This window comes from Stenella coeruleoalba, assembly GCF_951394435.1.
Source record: "Stenella coeruleoalba genome assembly, chromosome: X".
Taxonomy (NCBI): Eukaryota; Metazoa; Chordata; class Mammalia; order Artiodactyla; family Delphinidae; genus Stenella; species Stenella coeruleoalba.
Window position 1 is genome coordinate 68,318,316 of NC_137152.1, and position 24,645 is coordinate 68,342,960.

General features: G+C 35.7%; 1 protein-coding gene across 4 annotated transcripts in view; it reads right to left on the reverse strand.

Moving 5' to 3' along the window:
* CHM (CHM Rab escort protein) overlaps window positions 1–24,645 on the reverse strand; it is a gene marked incomplete at its 5' end in the record, with an annotated part of 198,489 nt that overhangs the window by 88,918 nt on the left and 84,926 nt on the right. For all 4 annotated transcript variants that reach the window (XM_079909752.1, XM_079909751.1, XM_079909754.1 and 1 more), the window contains 3 exons: window positions 17,420–17,645; window positions 19,425–19,545; window positions 20,065–20,181. In XM_079909752.1, coding sequence (XP_079765878.1) covers window positions 17,420–17,645; window positions 19,425–19,545; window positions 20,065–20,181 — 464 coding nt within the window. The remainder of the gene's footprint in view (window positions 1–17,419; window positions 17,646–19,424; window positions 19,546–20,064; window positions 20,182–24,645) is intronic.

The following is a 24,645-nucleotide window of genomic DNA, read 5'->3' on the forward strand; positions in this document are numbered from 1 at the left end:
TTCCAAGAGGACATATTCAGTGGAAAGGAAAAAAAATGAGATCAGAACCAGTTTAAGTCTCCAAGGTCTCAGAAACTTTTTGCCTTTTACAGGTTTATTTTAAACTTTCTAATGTAGAAAAAGCTGATTTCAGTGAAACTTCAAGTTTCTAGTTTAATAATCATAATAACTAGTATTCTTTACTCTTGTAAAAAAGTAGTACATAAACATATAAACACTGAACTGTTTTCTACACTATTCCTACATTCTGGGAAAAAATGCTTCGACTCTGATAATTTGACCTTGGAAATATACACTCTTCTTCCCAGTCCTCACTGGAACCTTGTGAAAACACATTAAAAAAAAAAGAGGGTGCGTGTAATCCTTTCCCATAATTTAATTTCCCCAGTATATGGACTCAAGCGTACATCTTTTAACTCTAATGGGAAATTCAAGTTTTTATCAAGTTATTTACAGGAGGATCAGTTTTTTCCTTTGTCAATAAACAATGTAAATATTTAAAAAGGCAAAACGTGCTTACAACACTAGAAGCCATGGTAGGGAAAAAAAAAGCTTTAACATTCTCAGACTTAGACAACAACAACAAATTTGTTTATCCAATGATACTTACCATATTGAGCAATCTGGAGGAACTGTTTTAGTTTTCAAGCATTAGAATAGTTTTGACACTGTGCATAAATTAAGGCTGGGATACTAAATAAATAACAGGATGGTCAAAGTAAAGAGGATAAATGTTATGAAGGCTATTTTAAAAACCAAAATGATTCAAAGTAATTCTGATTAAAAAAAATTATCTCATCAACTTAATTTTTACATTCTTCATACCTTCTATACTGTCTAAATTTCTTATCATAAGCATGGATATTCTGATAAGCAGAAAGAGAAAAAATTATTTCCTTTTAGGAAAAAAATAAAGCTCAACTTGCTGCAAGGTATAACCAGGAAGTGTACAGTAGCACGTTAGGAAAGAAAACAGCAAAAGAGTAAACAGAATCTGAGGCTTACTGAATATATGCACTGCTGAAGATACATCTTTCAATTGGCTTTATGGAACTAAAAATACATAAAAATCTAGAACCACAGATATAGTTCATATATCTTATATACTATTTTTTTTCTTCTGAACAAGACATCTAAAATTATGTTTTCCTTTATTCCTAGAACACAAGGAAACATACATATTGGCTGTTAATAAGCTACCTTCCATTTGGTAAGGTAAAAGTGATAAAAGCCATCACTCATAGGTGAATTCCAGATTTTGTATGAATTTTATGCTCAGTTTAATAACATAGTGGTTCTCAACCTTGGTATTCTGCAAGACAGTGTGCCTTAAGTTTGTGGGAGAAAAAAAAAAGGTGGCGTTACAGTGAGACTCATGCAGAGACTATAGCCTCTCAACTAGGCCAAAGCCTGAGTGGGTCAAACATGCATAAGGATGGATGCACCATGTATGCTGACAAAGAAAGGGGTTGAGAACTACTGGTTGTCTAAATATCCTATTCTTAACAAAACAAGAAAGCATCCTACATCACAGAGAACCTCAAAGCTGCCCAAGTACCTTTCGCTATGCTTTTGTGCTTTGCTGTCTTCGGCGTCCTTTTTGCTACGGTGATTTTATTTCCCACAGACAAGTAGCGTGTTTTTCTCATACCATTTCAACATATTAACTACATGCTCCAAACTGACATTAAGGAATTAAACTCACTTACGTTTTCAAACTTAGCTTTGTATCCCTAGAGAAAACATTCCTACTTAGGGGAGGGAGATTTTACCTATGGTTTGACATCTTCCAGGAGGAACAAAATGCATAGAAGCTCAAGCTTAATCTGCAAGGTTGACAGATTCATTTTCTTAATCTCACTAACTATATATCATATATGAGGGTATTTAAAAAACCTTTCTGAATGCAGTGATCAGGCCAATTTTATTAGTATTCTGTGACTAAGATCATTTCCATAAAGAATGGTTAACAGCAGAAACATTCAGTCTGCTCAACTGACTGAACATCAAGAGCATCAGTATGTTTATTGGGCCCTTAAAAATACCAGCTCCACAGTTTACATTCCAAGGAAAATTCTTTTCTACCCCAGCCAGTATTCAGGAATAAAGCAATATCTTTTCTCATGTAAGTTTTGATAATATTAGATCTCTAATTATTATTATTATTATTTTTTGTGGTACGTGGGCCTCTCACTGGTGTGGCCTCTCCCGCAGGCTCCGGACGTGCAAGGCTCAGCGGCCATGGCTCACGGACCCAGCCGCTCCACGGTATGTGGGATCTTCCCGGACGGGGTCATGAACCCGTGTCCCCTGCATCGGCAGGCGGACTCTCAACCACTGCGCCACCAGGAAAGCCCAGATCTCTAATTATTATATACCAAAAACTGTATTGGAGATAAGTAATAGTCTCATTATGGCCAGAATATTTAAGTTAAAATTTGAAAGAAGATGACCAAATGCTTCTGCTTTACACTTGATTTATCTGTACCATACAGACACTGCCTTAGTCTGCTGGTTTTAAAAGAGTCCATTTTAAGCACTAAAAGATTCATGTCCTAAACAGACATTCAATAGTGGGTTTTATTTCTACTTTAGAAATACAAAGAAAACTAATGTTTGTTTTCAACTGATTTGTTTGTGAAAGAAGTACATCATAACATGCACTACCACAATGCAGGGAAAAGTCAGGTCTAACCTCACAAAAAAGGGAGAAGCAAGAAAGCCAGTTCTAGGCAGGGGAGGAGATGTTGCACTAGATTTCAGACAGCAGTGGCTCTGATCCTGGTACATCCACCTCTATACTAGGACCACTACAGGATGACAGTTAAGTGTTGATTTTGAAGACATCATGGAAGGTGGAAACACTTCAGTCAAAAATTTGGCTCTCAATTCATTAAGCATTTGGAACCACTCCACTATACCTAAGAATGCAAATTCTCATCTGCACAACTTAAGAAACTTGGAAATTTTAAAATTTTGTATAACAAAGGCTCATGTAGTGCTTATCATGTGCCAAGTACTCTTCTAAGAGCTTTGCAAATATTCATTTCCTTAATCCTCATAACAGCCCTATATTGTTATTCCATTGTTATACAGGAGGAAACTGAAAACACAGGGTGGTTAACCAGTAGGTAAGTGCCAGAGCCAGGATTCAAACTCAGCAAGTCTGGCTTCAGAGTCTCTACTCTTAACTACTAAACTATGCTACCTCTAGGAATATGATATGTTAAAACATAAAATTAGGATCAAAGTTAATTGTTCATTCAACAAATGTGTATAATTCAAAAGAGGTTATTTTAGAGTTAATTCCTTCTATTTTTAAATGCACCTGAAGAATATGGGTCTATGCATATGGGACCACAATTAAAGATTATAGATTCAAAAATGAGTATTTTCAAATTCAAATATAAAAGAGATTTACTTAAGAAAAAAAGCCACACTGTGATCCCATTTTTCTTTTCTTTTTCTTTTTAACATCTTCATTGGAGTATAATTGCTTTACAATGGTGTGTTAGTTTCTGCTCTATAACAAAATGAATCAGCTATACATATATTCATTTTTCTTTTAAAAACTCTAGTTGGGTAAGCAAAAAGTTTGAAAAATATGGCTGTTTACAAATACATGTGCACTTGTATGAATTAACGTAGGGATACCAGTCTAAATGTAAGTTAAAAATTACAGGTTTATTATATTCAATGTATGTGAATTAAAAACTGTAGGAGTAATTAAAATAATTAGTTGAAACTAGTTTGGCTTCTTGAGTAGGCTAAATATACCTTCCTGTTTATGCTACTCATTTGTTTAGCAAACTGTTTACATACAGAGTATAAAGTAAAAACATTCAAATTGTTATGAATGTTAAACTGGTGAGATTAAAATTGGTGAAGTTTTGCCATATGGAAGTGGGGTGTTTTTTTGGCAAAACTTTTATTCTATTTCAATATATCAGGCAAGTGAGAACCTACTGCCTAATTTGGGGAGAGGGGAGAAGATGAGGCATGAACAGATAGAAAAATAAGGAGGAATGGTTAAGTTACATTAATTATTTCAGCCCCAAGAGAGCTCTCCTTTACAAATTATTTCTCTAGTACCTGAAAGATAAAACAGTTTCTGTCCTGCAGTATTTAATTTCTTTCCATGGTAATTTCTAATTCCGTTTTCAAAATAGTTAACTTATTAAGCACCTATTATGTGCCAGCCAAAGTTCTAAGCAGTTACCTATGTATGAGAAAAGTATACCAAATTCAATAGTAAAAAAAGAAAAATTATGGAGTACCCATTTACGCGCTAGGAACTACAGGAGACATAGAGATGACTTAATTTTATACCGCAAATATATCTATCAACAGACTCAAATTATTAGGTAATTTAATTACATAATTAAATTCTAAATCTAGTTTGTATAAACTGGTCTACAATATATAAATTAATGTTTCAGTAATTACAAAAACATTCATTCTAAATACCAAAACTGTGAAGTCATTCAATTTTTGTTGTAATACCCTACATCAGTGTTGGACAATTTTCAACATACTTTCCCTAACATCATCACATTTAAGGCTCACAATAGCCCAGGTCAGGAGGTAGGATTAGATTTAACTACCCATAATACAGGTAAAACAATTGAGGCTCTGAGAATTTAAATGACATGTTCAAGTTCATGCAAGTAACAACATGACAGAGCTAGAATCAGAACCCAATTCTAAGACTGATACTTTTATAATACACGGAAAACTTTCTTTCTTGGAAGTACGACAGGTATTTTATAAAAAGATTCAGTTTTTGAGCACTCCTTACCAAAGTAGAATATAAACTGATGAATAATTGGAAATGAACAGCTTTGTTACAACTATAGATGATCACATTAATTAGATCAATCTGGAACAAAACCAAATTAAACAAGGGAAGAGCAGAGAACGCCTGGAAACCCAGCTATCTAACATAGCTGGCAAATAAAGCCTTAGATCTTTGTAATCTGGCTGCCCTAAGGTTTTTTTTTGCTCTTTGAATTGACTTGAAAATAAACACACTTCACATATTATTTCTATTACAGTTGCACAATAATATATTGGCTCCAAAGAGATGGGTTAAGAATTGTTTTGAATGATACTTAAGTTAGTCTATGCAATCATACAGTGTTACCTTTCAATTTAATCAAACTAAAATTTCAGCTCTAAACATGGACTTAATTCAAATATCATTGGACTTAATTCGAATATCACTCTTGCCCTATATATAGTCAGCCACCTTTCACTCTAATACAAGTTATTAGAATTATTTTAAGACCTGGAATAGCACACATAGACCTGGCGTAGTTACCTGAGGAGAAAATGATTGGGTGAGTTTAATCTAGTATCTGAATTAGCACTGAAGGGGAAGTAAAGTAGAACCTGAAACTGTATAATTTGTGTAGCCAATACAATTCTAATATATTCATAAGAGTCACAATAAATGCTCCAGCACCACACACTTAAGTGTAATATAAGTTTTTTTAAAAATTAATTAATTTATTTATTTTTGGCTGCGTTGGGTCTTCGTTTCTGTGCGAGGGCTTTCTCTAGTTGTGGCAAGCAGGGGCCACTCCTCATCCCGGAGCGCGGGCCTCTCACTATCGCGGCCTCTCTTGTTGCAGAGCACAGGTTCCAGACGCGCAGGCTCAGTAGTTGTGGCTCACGGGCCTAGTTGCTCCGCGGCATGTGGGATCTTCCCAGACCAGGGCTCGAACCCGTGTACCCTGCATTGGCAGGCAGATTCTCAACCACTGCACCACCAGGGAAGCCCGTAATATAAGTTTTAATAAGAGGCTACTCCCAAATTAAAAGACTTGTCCTGTCAAAACCTGAGGAATAATGCAGGAAAGGACACAAAAGCATTCCATTGTTTTATTAACGACAACGTTCACTGATCTGTGAATAACCTGGCAAAAATGAAGATTATTGAGTTACTTTACCTGTCTATCCATCCATCACCAGAGAACAGGTTTCAAAATGATGGATTATCTCACCACCCTGCAGTTTATCCCACACAATACTCTCTCCTCAAGGGAAAAACAAACAAGTGATCATACAAACATCATCATGCTTACCCCCTATACTTTATGTATCATCTCCATGCCAATATCAACTATTAACTAGAAGGAAAACTGTCTGGAAAATCATATACAAAAGACTCAAAAAATGAGGTATGTCACTGTTTATTTTACCCTCTAGGATTTTACAGTTTATAAAAAGCCTATTCAAAAAATAGTCCTCAAACTATTGGGAGACAAGCTTTTGGTTAACCTATTCTACAATGCTATTCTAATTTAATAAGGACGGTTCTCAATTGAAATAGTACATCCCAGTGGTTCCTAACCTTTTTGAGCTGTGATACATCCCTTGAGACACTGACAGAAACTAAGAACCTCCTAAAAAATGCAGCTATGCACATTACACCCACAAAATTTGGCATGAGATTTCAGGGTATTTACCCCCAAACTCCTGAAACCCAGGTGATTTATTCCAGGCATTGGAAGCCAGGTTAAGGACCCCTGAATTTGAAGAATGCCTATTATTATACCGGCCTTCCACTGCTATCTATTTTAAGCTGAGATATGTGTTTTTAAAGATGATGGCTATAAGTTGGCTTATGCTATAATTGAAGATGCCCAAATTAAAAAAAATTAAGAGGATTGTAATTACATGTATTCTTTAAATGTGTGGATTGAAAGAAAGGAAAAGAAAATATACCAAAATATTTAGTGTGGTTATTGTTAACAGGTGATGGGATTTAACTATAATAATCAATAGTAATACTTCTGTTCCTGTTTTCCAAAATTTCTGTACATGAAATTATATTTCTTTAAAAAATATTTATTTATTTATTTTGGCTGCACTGGGTCTTAGTTGTGGCATGTGGGATCTTTAGTTGCAGCACACGGGATCTTTAGTTGTGGCATGCAGGCGGGATCTAGTTCCCCAGCCAGGGATTGAACCCGGACCCCCTGCATTGGGAGCACAGAGTCTTAGCCACTGGACCACCAGGGAAGTCCCTGTATTTCTTATATAATAAAGACATAATTTTATTAAGCATGATGACACCAACAATAGGAAAATGATTAAATAAATTATGGCACATAGGTCCATATACCAGAGAACTGTTCAGCCCTTAACATTTTAAGTATGCATATACATACATGTTCATACATAGATATCTGTATAAGCATGGGAAATATGGGAAGATATGTAACTAACTTAACAATGGTTAACTCTGGGGGTGGAATTCTAGGGTGGGAAATAGGGCTTGCATTTCCTTATAAAAGTGAGTGTCTGTGTGCTTTATTATTTTTTTTCAGTATTTTCATTTTTTTCTACCTACTAAGATTATATGTTACCCCAAAATTTGCTTTTTAATGGCTATTTAACATCTCCTGACAGGTATACTTTGCTAAATGACCTACATGAATTATTCCATTGATTCAAGTGCCAAGAGATTTTAAACTGTTCTGTTCCTTAAAGAATTTTTACATAGTTCCAGATTATAGAACCAAAAGTTGAGTAAGAAGAATGTAAGAAAGACCTGAAAGAACATTTTATTCTCCCTGCCTGTCAACATTTAACTAGAGTAGACTACACCAAATTAAATATATACTGAGTTGGACTAAACCAGTATTTCTCAAACAGGGACTATTTTGCCCCGGGGGACATTTGGCAATGTCTGGAGATATTTTTGTCTGTCACAAGTAGGTAGGTGAAGGTAGTGGCATCTAGTGGATAGAGGCCAGAGATGCTGCTAAATAAACATCCTAAAATGCATAGGACAGCTCTTTCAACATCACAACAAAGAATTATACTGCCAAAAATGTCAACAATACTTCAATTGAGAAGCTAGCCTAAATCAAGAGCCTCTAGAACAATTATGTATCTCACAGAAATGGACCATGTTCAATGACAAGGTGGGGTCAGACCACTGATGGTTCTTAGCATAGAGTGGAGCCCAATCTTCTTGCTCTTTTCTAGAAATGGATGGGTTAACAGAGCAGTCTGAGATTCCTATAACTTCCTAAGTGTCATCTGTGTGCTTTGATTAAATTAATTTCATGTCATATCTGTTTAGGCTCCTTCAAATCATTTCTGAGTACTGATGGCATTCATTCCTGCATTGCACACTCTGGAACCTGATGAAATATGTTTTCTTATTCTTTAATTGGTCTATGAGTGTGCATTTTATTTTCTTTCCTCAACTACAGTAAACACTATTGACACTGCCATCAAAGTCTGACTATATCATATTCTTTTTCATATATATCCACTACACCTAGGAGAGTATAAAGTAGAGAACAGACGCTTAAAAAATAGCTGTTGAATTAAAATGGGAAGAAATGAAAATAATCAAACTTATAACAAATGACAGAGATGCTTCTTCACAAGTTTTCTGTCACTTTAACTAAATCTTTTCTTTCTTGTTGATTAGAATTGGGCCCGGAGAGCAATTCCCCTGGCTGCTTCCTCTTCAGCAGTGTTCCCTAAACAAGCAGCATCAACAACATCTGGAAACTTATTAGAATGCAAATTTCCAGGCCCCACTTCAGATCTACAAGTCAGAAACTCTGGGAATGGGACACAGTAATCTGTTAAATTCTGACGTAAGTGAAAGCTTGAGAAATATTGCTCTATGGGCCCTTTAACACCTAATTTTTGCAGCAATTCATAAATACCAACTATTCACTCACTTATCCATCAAATACTTAATGAATGACTAATAAATACCAGGTATTGCACTCAGGCAATTTTCTATAATTTCCTAACATCAAGGTTTTAAAAAAATTATTATCATGTTTTGTAGGTACAAGTCTATCCCGTTGATTACACTAGGGTCGGAAAAACTACCACCTATTTTTGTAAATAAAGTTTTTTTGGAACACAGCCACGTCCATTCTTTTACATACTGTCTAAGACTGCAAATAGTTTCAACCAAAACCATATGGCTTGCAAAGCCTAAACTATTTACTATCTGACCCTTACAGAAAAAGTTTGTTGACCCACTGGATTAGAACACAAATCTAGCTCAGTCCCTAACTTGGTCTCATACTTGCCCTGGTAGCATTCTACAACAGCAGCAACAGCAGCAGTAATCATCATAATCATAGTAACAGTAAGAGTAGTAACACCTAACACTTATGTAGTACTTACTAAGGCAAGTACTGTTTAAGCACTTTCTAGATATTAATTCACTTTAAGCCTCACAACCTATGAAGTAGATACTACTATTATTATCCCCATGGAAAAACTGAAGAGACTGGAACACAGAGAGTTTAAATAACTTGCACAATGATACACAGCTAGCACATGGTGAAACCGGAATTTGACCCCATTGGTCTGGCTCTAAAATGTACACTCTGGTTCACTGCACTGAACTTACTTCTCCCCCACACCACTAGAGCACAGATATCTGCTTGCATCTACCCGAAGAGGCGCTTGTAAATTACAGTTCCAATAGCAATATTTTCAAGTTTTCCCATCTCTCCCTGGTCTTTAGAGCCCAGAAGCACCTTTGCTATTCACTCTTTAGAACCTCTTCTTTTTATAAGCTCTTAAGGATGATTATCTGAGTAAAAAAATAATGCTTTCTTTTATAGAAAATTCTCACAATGGTTCTCAACCCTTATTAGGTCACGGATGCCTGTGAAAATCTGATGAAACTACCAATATTTTTATAAAGATATACATATAACCTGTTATATATAAGTTCCAAGGACCTATGGAACCTAGATTAAGAACCTTTGGTATATTTCAATGCAGTTCTATTCAGCTGCACTGCTGCAAAACAATAGTGTGTAGAGATCCACTGTGAAAATATTTCTTAACCATATGATTTATATACTTGATGTCCAATTAATTAATCCGTTTCTTTTAAATTCACTCTGGCAATTTTTTAACATTTAATTTCAAATATTTAAGGCTTGATTCAATAATCAAGCTTTACATAAATACACACACACATACATTTGGATTGGTCAAATCTACCAACAATTAGACATAGGGCCAGATTCTGCACCTAGGTGTATCGTGGAGTTCTACTTATGACACTGTGGGAGGAAACCAATGGGATTTGGAGCATAAAACAGATCAATGCTAACTAGTCCCCAAAACGTATAAAACATAACTGCTACTGGGCTCATCTGCATTACTGTTTATCAAATGCATACATACAAGTTATAGGGGTGGGGGGGAGATCGATTTGCTCATGGTCTGTTTCTCCTTTTACCTTTATCAATTAGGTAAATTTAGGAATTTGACATAATTTCTTTATTCATCTAAACTGGTATTTCCTATTGGGCACAGAATCAGAACATGTTTCTAGAACACGGTAAGAATGGCCCTTATTCTCTCCTGTCTTTTTTGCGGGGGTGGTAGGTGGTGGTGGGGGAATGACTATGCATCGACTGTGAGAAAAGAAATCATAGCAAATTACAAGTTGTTAAACCACAAATATTTAAAAATCCCCCCAAATAACAATATTTTAATTAACTATCTCCTCTTAATTTTTTCCAGAAAACATTGTTTAAAGAAACATTGTAGAAGAAGTGAGTTGTGTAGAATGCATACCAGGAAATCTGGTTTCTAGTCTCAGCCTCTCTTTACCTTAACTTTCCTCATTTGTGAAATTAGACAACCAGTCAAAACAATATAACAGCATTCTTCCAACTCTAAGTTTTTCTGTCATATCACTAGCAAAATAGTAGGGAGATTTTTACAAGAAGAGAGATTAAGGAGAATGCTGTTGAGGGGGAAAAAATGTACAATTAAAGAATCTAGATCCATAATCTAGCCCACACTTGTTGGGGTGAAGGGGTAAGAACATTGGGGGCAGACAGTAAAAAACCATCTCAATTTTGCTTTTTCTGACTTCACATGCAGTTGAAGCCATAAATAAACTCATAAAATTTTCCATCAGTATAATCTTTCATCAATTTTAAGGCTTCTCTTGGTTTTCAAATATGTTGATCCAGGTTAACAAACATCTCTTAGATTTCTGAAAATTCTCTAAATAAAAAAGCTTGGGGGCGTCCCTGGTGGCGCAGTGGTTGAGAGTCTGTCTGCCGATGCAGGGGACACGGGTTCATGCCCCGGTCCGGGAAGATCCCACATGCCGCGGAGCCGCTGGGCCCGTGAGCCATGGCCCATGAGCCTACGTGTCCGGAGATTGTGCTCCGCAAGGGAGAGGCCCCAACAGTGAGAGGCCCGCGTACCGCAAAAAAAAAAAAAAAAAGAAAAAAAAAAAGCTTGGTTATTACAGAAGAAAATAAGCAGGCAACTTTGGTCTGAGAGATGTTTTATACTATGAGTTCTCCAAATAGAACAATACAACATTCAGTAAAGTGTATGTTTTGATCTTGGACTTTGGACTAAAGAAGTTATTTTTTTAAAGCAGAGGAAAAAAGACAAAATATAAAATACCTTACACTTTATATTAAAAAACCAATTCCATGGTTATGACAAAATCATAGTAGCATCTATGTGGCCCATTTGGGGCATCATTCTTTCTTCCATTACTGATTGAATGTATCAAATGGGAGATTCCCTTTCCTGTTGTTCCATGCTATTCCTATAATCTTGAGCAAGTTACTTATATGTTTTGGACTTTTGGTGTTCTTTCATTCTCTTTTTTAAAAAGCTCTAATTTAATCAATGTGTGTTCCACAATTTCCTGAGGTAGATCATGCATCTATTCAATTTTCCATATACAATACTCAGGAAAATGATATTTGAATGCGAATACTTGGTACAAAATATTCAGTGGTGATTTTACACACACACACACAATTTATATTACATGTTAAAAGTAAAACATATTCATTCTGTATGTTTTAACAATCCCATTACATTAAAGGAAAAAAAGGAAATAAAATGTAGGCTAAAATCTGAAGAATGGAAGGCAGAATTACCTAGTAAACTATTAGTTAAATTCTCTCTCTTTACAAAAAACAAGTAACAATCTCCAGGCAGTCTAAGTCTATTTATAAAAAAAAATGTAGAGTTTGTTTGCTCCCACAGGTACTGCTCCATTTCATAGGTTATGAAAACACGACACAGTATATGAAACCCATTCTGAACTAGAAAGTAGTTCTAAAGGCTACCATGTTACCAACCACACAGATAACAGAAACAAATTACTTGGTTAGGGCTTAAAAAGGACTTCTGTTTGGAAGATATAGTGTGAGAGTTTAAAAACCTATATACTGCATACATATCCTGCCCAGTGTGCCAGAAAAAATATTAACCAACGAATATACAGTAGGGGAAATTCTATGGCTTGCTAGACTAGAAAAATATATAGGTTTCAGTGACTTTCTTCCAGTATGGTTCAATTTATGTATCTTGACATATCAATGGGTAATAGGTAGTACAATAAAAAAGCTTCATTTTCTTTGCTGAAAAAAAACCCTACCTATTTAAATTGATAAAAACCTCAAAGGGTGGTCATTCATGAAAGTTATCTCCAGTAGTTAAAATGTTATAGTTTATGCAGAGTTCATTTAGAATGCAAGGATATGACTTACAAAAGTCTTTGAATCCTTCACATAAATATACATGCATGCCATTTATAACAGTAGCCTTGATGAGAACACACTGTAACTGGCTGTGAGAAATGCTTAAGAGGGTTATATTAAAACAGAATATAAAACGGTGGTTAGAAATCACAGAACAGGTGATACCTAATTCTGATAACCTGGTGATAAAAAGTGTAGACTATGATGTACAGATGGTGGTAGTGTTAGTACTTTAGGATATAAACAGAACAATATTTATATGAAATTGTAAAGCATTATGCAGGGAATCAAATATAAAATTAAAAGTTAATATCCCTAGGCCAAGTAAATGCATTTTATTATAACTTATAAACACACAGATTCATATATATAATATGTAGGAAGAACTCAGAGTTGCCAAAGAACCACCCAGAAGTTTAATATACTACTTCAAATATAACAGTCTTTTGTTGTTGTCTTTAATATCTATCTATCTACACAAATACATATACATTTAATTATATCATTCCCTGAAATTTCAATTCACTTCAAATTGGAGAGAGCGAGATATAATTTTTATAACAAACATTAAATATGAACCACACACAAAATTCTGAGATAGGCTTGCAGAGGATAAAAAGATACAGAAGGCTGATAAAACCTCAGCCTTAAGAAGGTTACAATCATCTTTGGCGAAAAATATTTCCTTTGTCTAGAATTCAACACATAAGGGTGTCATTCAAATTTTTTATCAGTACAGGACAAATGAAACTTTTAAATGTTGTTTCCCTTAAAAATAACAAATAAACAAACATTAAATATATATTTACAAATATATGAATTAGGAAAGGAAATAAATGGATTTTGTGAAAAAATAAGAATGAGGTTAAATAATCCATTTTCATAAAGTGCTGGTAAGGAAGCCAGTGATCTTCTGCTCACTCCCCAGTGACCTGTTGATTTTGTCCCTATTCCTTACCCTAAAGTTCTGTAGGAGTAAGTGGCAAGTGGGAACATGAGAGAAAGTAGTGTAGCTCCCTCTGAATCGGGCAAAGCCACAGGAAGAGGAAAAGAATGATTAAGAAACCCATACAACTCCCCTATTAGTTTCAATTGATAGGAGGACCTCTGGTCCTGGGGGACATGACACTGCCCATTCATCCCTACTTTGACAATAGGTGGAGGAGAAAGAACTTGTCTGGAATTACACAGACCTATCTTTCAGAATTAAGTTACTTTCAAATTTATAACATTCTTACCACCATTCATAAAATCACATATTGGACTAGATACTGTGAAGGGACCTCCTATTACTAACAAAAGATTATTTCTTACATTAAACATAATTTTTATTGCACTGCTGAGAGTGAAGGAAATAAGAGAAATGTCCATAGGAAATCCACAACCCCAAACACACATATGCACAGTACAAACCCTGAGCTGAACTCAAAGCTTTGAGCAACAAACACTGCAATTAAAAAAAAAACAAACAAACAAGTCGTGTTGCCCGTATCAGTGTGGGAGCTGTATCTGGGGTTTCTTTATTAAGCAAAGACCCCCTGAAGGGAGTTAGAATGGTCCCAAGTCTTAGTGCCTTCCGGCTGAAGGAAAACACAAATAATTCTTGAAGGAAAGCATTCTTAATTTGGGCCCCCAGATTTCCACAGATTAAAATCAATCAGATACAAACTCTCAGTCAAAAATAAGCATGGCACAAGAAAATAAATCATTAACGTAAATCAACAGAAACAACACATGGCAGAATATAAAATATCTGTATATGAAAGAAGTGACCAAGCAAAAGAGTCTATCAAACAATGACAGGAAGATTTTGGGGGAAAAAGCAGAACTTCTAAAAATGAACGATAGAAATATTGGAGTAAAAGAAAAGGGTTAAACTGCAGATTAGTTACAGGTGAAGAGAATAAACTGGAAAACAGACCTTTATTAGGTACCCAGAATGTAGCAGGAAGGACAAGGAAATAGAAAATATGAAAGAGAGATTAAAAAACATGGAAGAGAGAATGCTAAGTTCTAAAACATACCTATTTGTGGTTCCAAAAAGGTGAAAATAAGAGACAATGGATGAAAACAACATTTGCAAGATACTGACTGATAATTTTCTAAAATAATAAATGACAATTCAAAGATAGAGGAACTTGCAATGTAGTTGTTTGAATCATATGGAATTGTAGGTCAAAATGTTTTAATATTGTTAATTTCATATGGTTTGACCTATATCAAGCTAGATAAATACAAAGGAACCAATACCTAAATTCACTGTAGTGAAAATGCAGAACACTGTAGACAAAATATCTTAAAAACAGCCTGAGAAAAAAGAGATATCACTTATAAAGAAATGACAATTAGGCTGACATCAAACATCTCAACAACAAAAATGGAACCCAGGGCTTCCCTGGTGGTGCAGTGGTTGAGAGTCCGCCTGCCACTGCAGGGGACACGGGTTCGTGCCCCGGTCTGGGAGGATCCCACATGCCGCGGAGTGGCTGGGCGGGTGAACCATGGCCGCTGAGCCTGCGCGTCCGGAGCCTGTGCTCCGCAACGGGAGAGGCCACAACAGTGAGAGGCCCGTGTACCGCACAAAAAAAAAAAAAAAAAAAAAAAAAGCCAGAAAAATGGAACCCAAATGACAGTGGAATAAAATTTTAACGTACTGAGAGAAAAGAACTGCCAACATAGAAATGTTTACCTAACAAATATTCACTCAAGAAAAAAGGCAAAAAAAAAAAGTTATTTTCATATGCACACAAACTAGAAAGCATTAACTGCCCAGAGCATAAACTAGAGGAACTTTTAAAATTATATACTTCTGAAGGAAGGAACAGACTCCTGTTAACTGCACTTACACTACTTGGTAAAAGATAGAAATTGTCAGATGGAATTAAAAATATGTAATAATATGCTATTTAGAGCTCTAAATATAGTTGAAAAATAAAGGGATGGAGAAAGATATAACAGGCAAATATTAAAAAGTTGGAGTAGCTCTTTGATATTAGATAAACTAGACTTTAAGAAAAAAATGTATTATTAGGGATGGAGAAAGTCAGCAGACTATACAAAACATTAAATTCATCAGGAAGATTAAACAATTATAAATTTATATAATCTTAATAAATTGCCTCAAAATAAATATAAGGTAAAAATTGATAGAATTATAGGGAGAAACTGACAAATCAAAAATCATAATGGGAGATTTCAAAACACATCACTCTTATCATTGACAGATCAAAGAAAAAACACTTCAATAAAAATAAAGTTTGAAAATGACAACTCGAAGTTTGACTTATCAGACTTCAAGAGCAATAATTAGAGAGCCCTGTAACCAACAACTAGATAAACACATTCTTCTTGAGCACATGTGGAAAGATTATAAAAATTGATGACATACTAAGTCATAAAGTTCAAAGAATTAGTACCATAAAAACATATTTTCTATACACAGTAGAATTAAATGAGATGGTAAGAGCAGAAGAATCAACCAGATTAGCTATTTAAAAATACATAACTCATGGGTCAATGAAGAAATCACAATGGAAATTAAGATAATTAGGATTAAAATGAAAATAATATATAATAACTGTGTAAGATTCAAAACAATAGTTAGAACTTTACCATATTATTGCTTATATTAGAAAATTAAAAAGGTGACTATTTAACTCATTAGGTTTCAGCCTAAGAATTTGCAAGGGCAGGGGAGGGGAGGGATGAGTTGAACAAAGCCCAAAGAAAGCAAAATAAAGGATAATAAAGACCAGAAATTAATGAACTAGGATACAGAGAATCAAAAAACCCAAAAGTTGATTCTTTCAAAACATAATAAAGAGATTGAGAAACTTGTCCAAGGTTACATGGCTAATAAATAGAGGAGCCAGGATTTAAATCTATGCAGTCTGTTTCCATAGTCCAGGTTCTTAACTACCATGCTCTGCTACCCCCAAAAGTTCTAAGTATAAAAGAAAAGATTGCTATATTTGACTACATTAATCTTAATGACCTCCACGCATCATAAATACCATAAGGCAAGATACATGCAACACATTTAACTGAGAAAAGATCAGTATTCAGAATATATAAAAACACCTACAAATCAATAAGAAAAAGACAACAACCCAAGAGACAAATGGGTAAAAGACATGAACAAGCATTTCCCAAAAGAGAAAACATGAATAGCCAATAATCATATGAGAAGACGCTCAACCTCATTAGTAATCCAGGAAATGTAAAATAAAAATACAATGTGATGATACTTTAGGTGAATTAGACTGACAAAAATTAAAAAGTCTGATAACACCAAATGTTGGCAAAGATGTAGAGCTATGAGAATTCTTATATACTATACTGCTGGGGGAGGTAAACTGGTACAACTCTCTGGAGAAACAACTGGACACTATCTTGTATGAACCTTCATATATCCCATGACTCAGTAATTCCACTCCTAGATATGTATACTAGAGAAAATCTTGAACTTGTATACTCTGAAACATACACAGGATGTTAATAACAACAAAAAACTGGAAAAACCCTGTGTCCATCAACAGAAAAATGGAATAATAACTTGTGGTATATTCAAAATGGAATACTATGTAGCAATGAAAATAAGTTTAACTATAACCACACACAACAAGGATGATGCTTTGAAACATAATACTGAGTGGAAAATGGAATTTACAGTATGACTCTATTTTATGAAGTTCAAAAACAGGCCAGACTGATTATAGCATTTAGGTAAGTAGGTAGGCAGGCAAATAGATTATAAAAGAGTAGAACAACAAAGTATATGTTTGCATATACTAAATCTTGACTAAATCTCATTTTTGTCTTTCTATTTTTCATCTGTTATTCAAGTATCAGTTTAAAAGAGATAAGAAAACCAATGCCTGTCTTACCTGCAGAAACACTGAGGGAGTTCTCCTTGGCCATATAAAGGAAACAAAAATGGAGTGTTGCCATACCGCCCAAGACAGTGAAGAAAGTTTTTGGTAGCTCTGAGACCATCTATAGTACTGCTGGCTGTCTCTGATGTCATTGCAATTGAATGTAGGACAAAATATTGGAGGTTGGGGGTCAATTTCTGAGTTTTTAAATATTCAGAAAATGTAATTTCCTCATAGGCTATGAAAAGAAAGATGAAAATTTATCAATTAAAATCAAACCCAAATTTCCACTTAAAACCATTGCACAAAAATGAGATCAGATCTGTTTAAAACACTTGGCAAAGGACACAGGTGGTAATATTATTACATTTTAAACAGAGACTATTGATTGTGGGGGGACAAAAAAAAACTAGAAACAATCTCACTATCCTAATTGGACTGACGATACAATATTTAGCTTTAAATGATGATTCTTTGTTTAGTATTTTATGGATTTAAAAAATTAGAAAAGTATTAAATAATATTAAAAGTATTAAATAATTAAATCATCACAACAGGTTTCCACAGTTGGCAATAATCTTACTTTATTATTAAAACTGCAGAATAATGCCAATAATTATACTTTGAAATATTAAATATGACAAATGGCAATTTTTTTGGTGAAAACTATAGAGTAATACTTGTTTTTTTTGAATTGCTATTTCTTCCTAAAACTGCAAACAATGAACTATGACTAAAAGGTAATGAAAATAATTTCTGTATGGCTAGTGGAATCAGTCTTACTGCCTTATAATCACACCTCAAAACATAAGGATCCCCTAAATACTATTCCTTTAAGCCAAGAACAGAAAAAATGTAATTGGACTGTTATTGGTAGACAAAAACTTCATAGAAATAATATAAACAAAAATTATAAAAATTTCCTAAGAGAATATAAGTTTATACTACTGTGGAGAATAATCTGGCAGTATCTAATGGACTTGAAGCTTTAAGAACAAGCGCTAGACTTTTAATATTCCATCTAATATAAAAAAAACTGCTGTATTTCTCATTGTAACTTTATAAGTGAATTGTCAGTATATTCCTATTTTGGATAACTCTTCCAGCTCAATGCACTTTAAGTGTAAAGCTCTGATATTAAAGTGGTGTATTCAACTTTCAACGAACTCTGAAGTAACTGGTCCCAGATCACACAGTGAGATGGGTCAAAGCCAAGACTAGAAACCATCCATATCTTCGCCTAATCCAGGGGTTTCCCACCCCCATACTATCTAGCTTGTTTTTAATCAATCAAAATAAATAATTCAACATTCCAAGCAAAAGTGATCCTGGAAAAATGAAAAAACATACTGATTTTTTAATGACTGATAAAAAAATTAATGGATGGGGTGTGGGAGAGTAACATATATGCACTGCTATATGTAAAATAGATAAACAACAAGGACCTACTGTATAGCACAGGGAAATATATTCAATATCTTGCAATAAACTATAACAGAAAAGAATATGAAAAAGAATATATATATATACAATATAAATATAACTGAATCACTTTGCTGTACTCTTGAAACTAACATAACATTGTAAATTAACTATACTTCAATTTTAAAAAATGATTAAAAAATTAATGGATAATGAAAAGGGAGTATCATCTATGAAGAACCAGTTGACTGCAGTGTTTAATTAACAAGAATAAAAATGAACACCCAGCACAGAATTGCTGTCATGATGAAAATGTTCTACAGCTGCACTGTAGCCATAGTAGCCACTAGCCACGTGTGGCCACTGAGCACTTGAAGTGTGGCTAGTGAGACTGAGGAACAAATTTTAAATTTTATTTTATTTTAATTAATTTAAATTTAAATAGCTACATTTTGCTAGAGGCTAACCTATTGGACAGTGCAAAGTAAAAATATTTTAAAAGCATAGCGAGCGGCTCATTAAATCAGAGCAAGCATATTAAAATAATAAGAACTCTCAAATAATGTAAGAAAACAAATTTAATGAAAAACAATACCTTTATATTCATCAGGATGTTCCTCATACTCCATACAAAATGTGAGAAACTTCATTAGCATTCGCTTTTCTACCATAGTAAGTTGTTTGCTATTAAAGACATCTGCTCTGGAGCAAGGAACCTGAAAAACATTATTTTAAAAGTTAAGAAACTGCTTCCTAGTGATACAAGTATTCCAAATGACGTTTTCTTTCCCTTTAAGTATAACAAGATTATTATTTCCTTCCTAATCAGGCTGTTTCATGTTACTTTCCATCAGTTCTTATGGCATCGCTGTTGACTTCAGAGCTAATTAACTTGTGAGCTCTCTTACTTAATCCTGCCAAGTTGCTCTTTAGGCCATTAGAAGGCCACCAGCATGTCACCCCTAACTGGGAACAAATGACAGCTCAAATCTAGCAACGCTGTCTGAAATTAACACTTTCTCAACACCAACATCAAGCTGCAGAATAAATCATGAGAAAATTAACATTAGACATTTTAATTGGCAATCTCTTACTATTTACAGTTGTTAATCACCATGCAGGATTGGATTTTGCTGCTTTACCAGGAAAATAACAGTCGTATTTGCTTATCCTTCCCAAATAAAACACAGTAACTCAAAATCATACCCAGTTACAATACTTGCTCAGCACAGTACCTGTTCCACTCTTCCTTCTCGAAATGCAAGAATCCTGGTAATATTTTTGAACTCTGCATATCGACTAACATTAGATTTGATTAGAAGATCAATTAGCAATCCTCGAGAATACAACAGCTGTACAAAGAAAATATTTTAGAGAATGAAATAAAAGGTGAAATAGTGGAAAAACTGATAAACACTAAATAAAGACATATAATTTTGTTATATTTTAAATTATTTGTAAAAAGCATTATACCTATTAATATTATAATACATAACACACTTTATTATAGGTTCACCACTGATTATCTGAAATTCAAAATTCAAAAAATTCTGGAATCCAAAGTTTTTTCATAACTGACCCAAACTGATACAAGGCTCTTCCATCCGCTTGTCCCAGTTAATGTGAATATTCATACATCTCACTGCAGAAATATTAATATGTTTAATTATAGAGTGACTCTTCAGACCCTGTTAAGAATGTTACATCATATATAAAATATCAGCTAGCATATATACTGTATTACTTTCTAAAATATATTTTTTTAAATTCAAATAACAACACACCAGGCCCCAAGGGTTTTGGATAAAAGACTATAGCTTTACATAAGGCCAGGTGGTTATTAAGAAGAAACCAGCCTGCTGGACCTCCTCATAAACTAAAAAAGAAAAAGACTGGCTACACATGTCCACCCAAAGAGTGAAATTATACGGTCTCTGTAATCCTAGCTATCTAGATTTATATGATATGTCTTTCTCAAGAAGTGAGGATGATGGTTATTGCTAGCATGCATGTGAGACTGATTTAATCTTTCAATATATCTCATAATCAACTTCAGAGAGACAAAAACAATTTCAACAGTATTATCTAGCATGTTTTGAATTTAACCAAATGGATAAATGCAACAGATTTCACTAATTCCTATACTGAGATACCTTTAAGTACCTATAACTCGATAAATATTAAAAAATGTAAATATTACATCTTAAATAAGGGGGAAAAAGAAAAAAACAGCTTAACTACAAAAAAAAGGAAATTTAAATAATCAATCAAAACCATTACTTTCGGGGTGGGACCTTCAAGATGGCAGTAAGATGCGGAGATCACCTTCCTCCCCAAAAATACATCAGAAATACATCTACATGTGGAACAGCTCCTACAGAACACCTCTGAACGCTGGCAGAAGACCTCAGATCTCCAAAAAGGCAAGAAAATCCCCACGTACCTGGGTAGGGCAAAAGAAAAAACAGACAAAAGAAGAGGGATGGGACCTGCACCTCTGGGAGGGAGCTGTGAAGGAGGAAAAGCTTCCACACACTAGGAAGCCCCTTCACTGGTGGAGATGGGGAGTGGGCGGGGGGGGAAGCTTCAGAGCCACAGAGGAGAGTGCAGCAACAGGGGTGCAGAGGGCAAAGCGGAGAGATTCCCGCACAGAGGATCCGTGCCGACCAGCACTCACCAGCCCAAGAGGCTTGTCTGCTCACCAGCCAGGGCAGGCGGGGGCTGGGACCTGAGGCTCGGGCTCAGGGAGAGGACTGGGGTTGGCTGCATGAACACAGCCTGAAGGGAGCTAGTGCGCCACAGCTAGCCGGGAGGGAGTCCAGGAAAAACTCTGGACCTGCCTAAGAGGCAAGAGACCATTGTTTTGGGGAGCGCAAGGAGAGGGGATTCCTTCCCTGTCTGCCCACAGAAAGCAGAGCACCGCTTAAACTAGCTCCAGAGATGGGCATGAGCTCCGGCTACCAGCTCAGACACAAGAGATGAGCATGAAATGCTAACACTGCTGCTGCAGCCACCAAGAATCCTGTGTGCAAGCACAGGTCACTACCCACACGCTGCCGCACTGCCCTGCGAGCCTGTGCAGCCCACCACTGCCAGGGTCCTGTGATCCAGGGACAAACCCCACAGCAGAACACAAGGCACGCCTCAGGCTGTTGCAAACTCACTCTGGCCTCTGCTGCAGCAGGCTCATCTGGCATTCCAATTATAACTACCTTACCCCTCCCTCCCTCCGGCCTGAGTGAGCCAGAGGCCCCTAATCAGCCGATGCTTTAACCCCATCCTGTTTGGGTGGGAACAGAAGCCTGAGGGCAACCTACACGAAGACGTGAGGCCAAAACCAAAGCTGAACCACAGGAGCTGTACAAAGAAAGAAGAGAAAGAGAATTTTCTCCTTGCAGACTCAGGAGCAGCAGATTAAACTCCCATAATCAACTTGAGGTACCCTGCATCTGTGGAATACCTGAATAGACAAGGAATCAACCCAAATCTGAGGCGGTGGACTTTGGGAGAACTGCAGACTTGGGATTTGCTGTCTGCAATTGACTTGTTTCTGATTTTTATGTTTATCTTAGTATAGGTTTTAGTGCTTGTTATCATTCATAGATTTATTAGTTTGGTTGATCTCTTCTTTTTTCTTATTACTTTAAATATTTCTTAAATTTTAACAATTCTTTTATTTTAATAATTTTATTTTATTAATTTTTTTTCTTTCTTTTTTTCTCCCTTTTCTACTGAGCTGTGTGGCTGACAGGGTCTTGGTGCTCCGGCCTGGTGTCAGGTCTGAGCCTCTGAGGTGGGAGAGCCGAGTTCAGGACACTGGGCTACCAGAGACCTCTAGGCTCCATGTAATATTAATCGGTGAGAGCTCTCCCACAGATCTCCATCTCAATGCTAAGACCCAGCTCCACCAAACGGCCAGCAAGCTCCAGTGCTGGACACTGCATGCCGAAACAACTAGGAAGAAATGAACACAACACCACGCATTAGCAGAGAGGCTGCCTAAAATCATACTAAGTTCAAAGACACCCCAAAACACACCACTGCATGCAGCCCTGCCCAGCAGAAAGACTACATCCAGCCCCACCCATCAGAAGACAGGCACCAGTCTCCTCCACCAGGAAGCCTACACAAGCCACTGAAACAACCTTACCCACTGGGGGCAGACACCAAAAAAAACAGGAACTACAAACCTGCAGCCTACAAAAAGGAGACCACAAACACAGTAAGTTAAGCAAAATGGAAAGACAGAGAAATATGCAGCAAATGAAGGAGCAAGGTAAAAACCCATCAGACCTAACAAATGAAGAGGAAATAGGCAGTCTACCTGAAAAAGAATTCAGAGTAATGATAGTAAAGATGATCTAAAAATCTTGGAAATAGAATGGAAAAAATACAAGAAACGTTTAACAAGGTACTAGAAGAACTAAAGAGCAAACGAACAATGATGAACAACACAATAAATGAAATTAAAAATTCTCTAGAAGGAATCAATAGCAGAACAACTGACAAACAGGTAAGTGACTTGGAAGATAAACTAGTGGAAACAACTACCACAGAGCAGAATAAAGAAAAAAGAATGAAAAGAATTGAGGACAGTCTCAGAGACCTCTGGGACAACATTAAATGCACCAATGTTCGATTACAGGGGTCTCAGAAGAAGAAGAGAAAAAGAAAGGGACTGAAAAATATTTGAAGAGATTATAGTTGAAAACTTACCTAATATGGGAAAAGAAATAGTCAATCAAGTCCAGGAAGCACAGAGAGTCCCATACAGGATAAATGCAAGCAGAAACATGCCAAGACACATATTAATCAAACTATCAAAATTTAAATACAAAGACAACATATTAAAAGCAACAAGGCAAAAGCAACAAATAACATACAAGGGAATCCCCATAAGGTTAACAGCTGATCTGTCATCAGAAACTCTGCAAGCCAGAAGGGCGTGGCAGGACATATTTAAAGTGATGAAAGGGAGAAACCTACAACCAAGATTACTCTACCCAGCAAGGATCTCATTCAGATTCGACGGAGAAATTAAAAACTTTACAGACAAGCAAAAGCCAGGAGAATTCAGCACTACCAAACCAGCTTTACAACAAATGCTAAAAGAACTGCTCTAGGCAGGAAACACAAGAGAAGGCAAACACCTACAAAAACAAACCCAAAACAATTAAGAAAATGGGAATAGGAACATACATATCGATAATTACCTTAAATGTAAATGGATTAAATGCTCCAACCAAAAGACAGTCTGGCTGAATGGATACAAAAACAAGACCCATATATATGCTGGCTACAAGAGACCCACTGCAGACCTAGGGACACATACAGGCTGAAAGTGAGAGGATGGAAAAAGATATTCCACACAAATGGAAATCAAAAGAAAGCTGGAGTAGCAATTCTCATATCACACAAAATAGACTTTAAAATAAAGACTATTACAGGAGCCAAAGAAGGACACTACAGAATGATCAAGGGACCAGTCCATGAAGATATAACAGTTGTAAATATTTATGCACCCAATATAGGAGCACCTCAATAAATAAGGCAAATGCTAATGGGCATAAAAGGGGAAATCAACAGTAACCCAAATAATACAGGACTTTGACATCCCACTTTCTACCAATGGACAGATCAACTAAAATGAAAAATAAGGAAACACAAGCTTTAAATGATACATTAGACAAGATGGACTTAAATTATATTTATAGAACATTGCATGAAAAAACAACAAAATAGGGCTTCCCGGGTGGTGCAGTGGTTGAGAGTCCGCCTGCTGATGCAGGGGACACAGGTTCGTGCCCCGGTCTGGG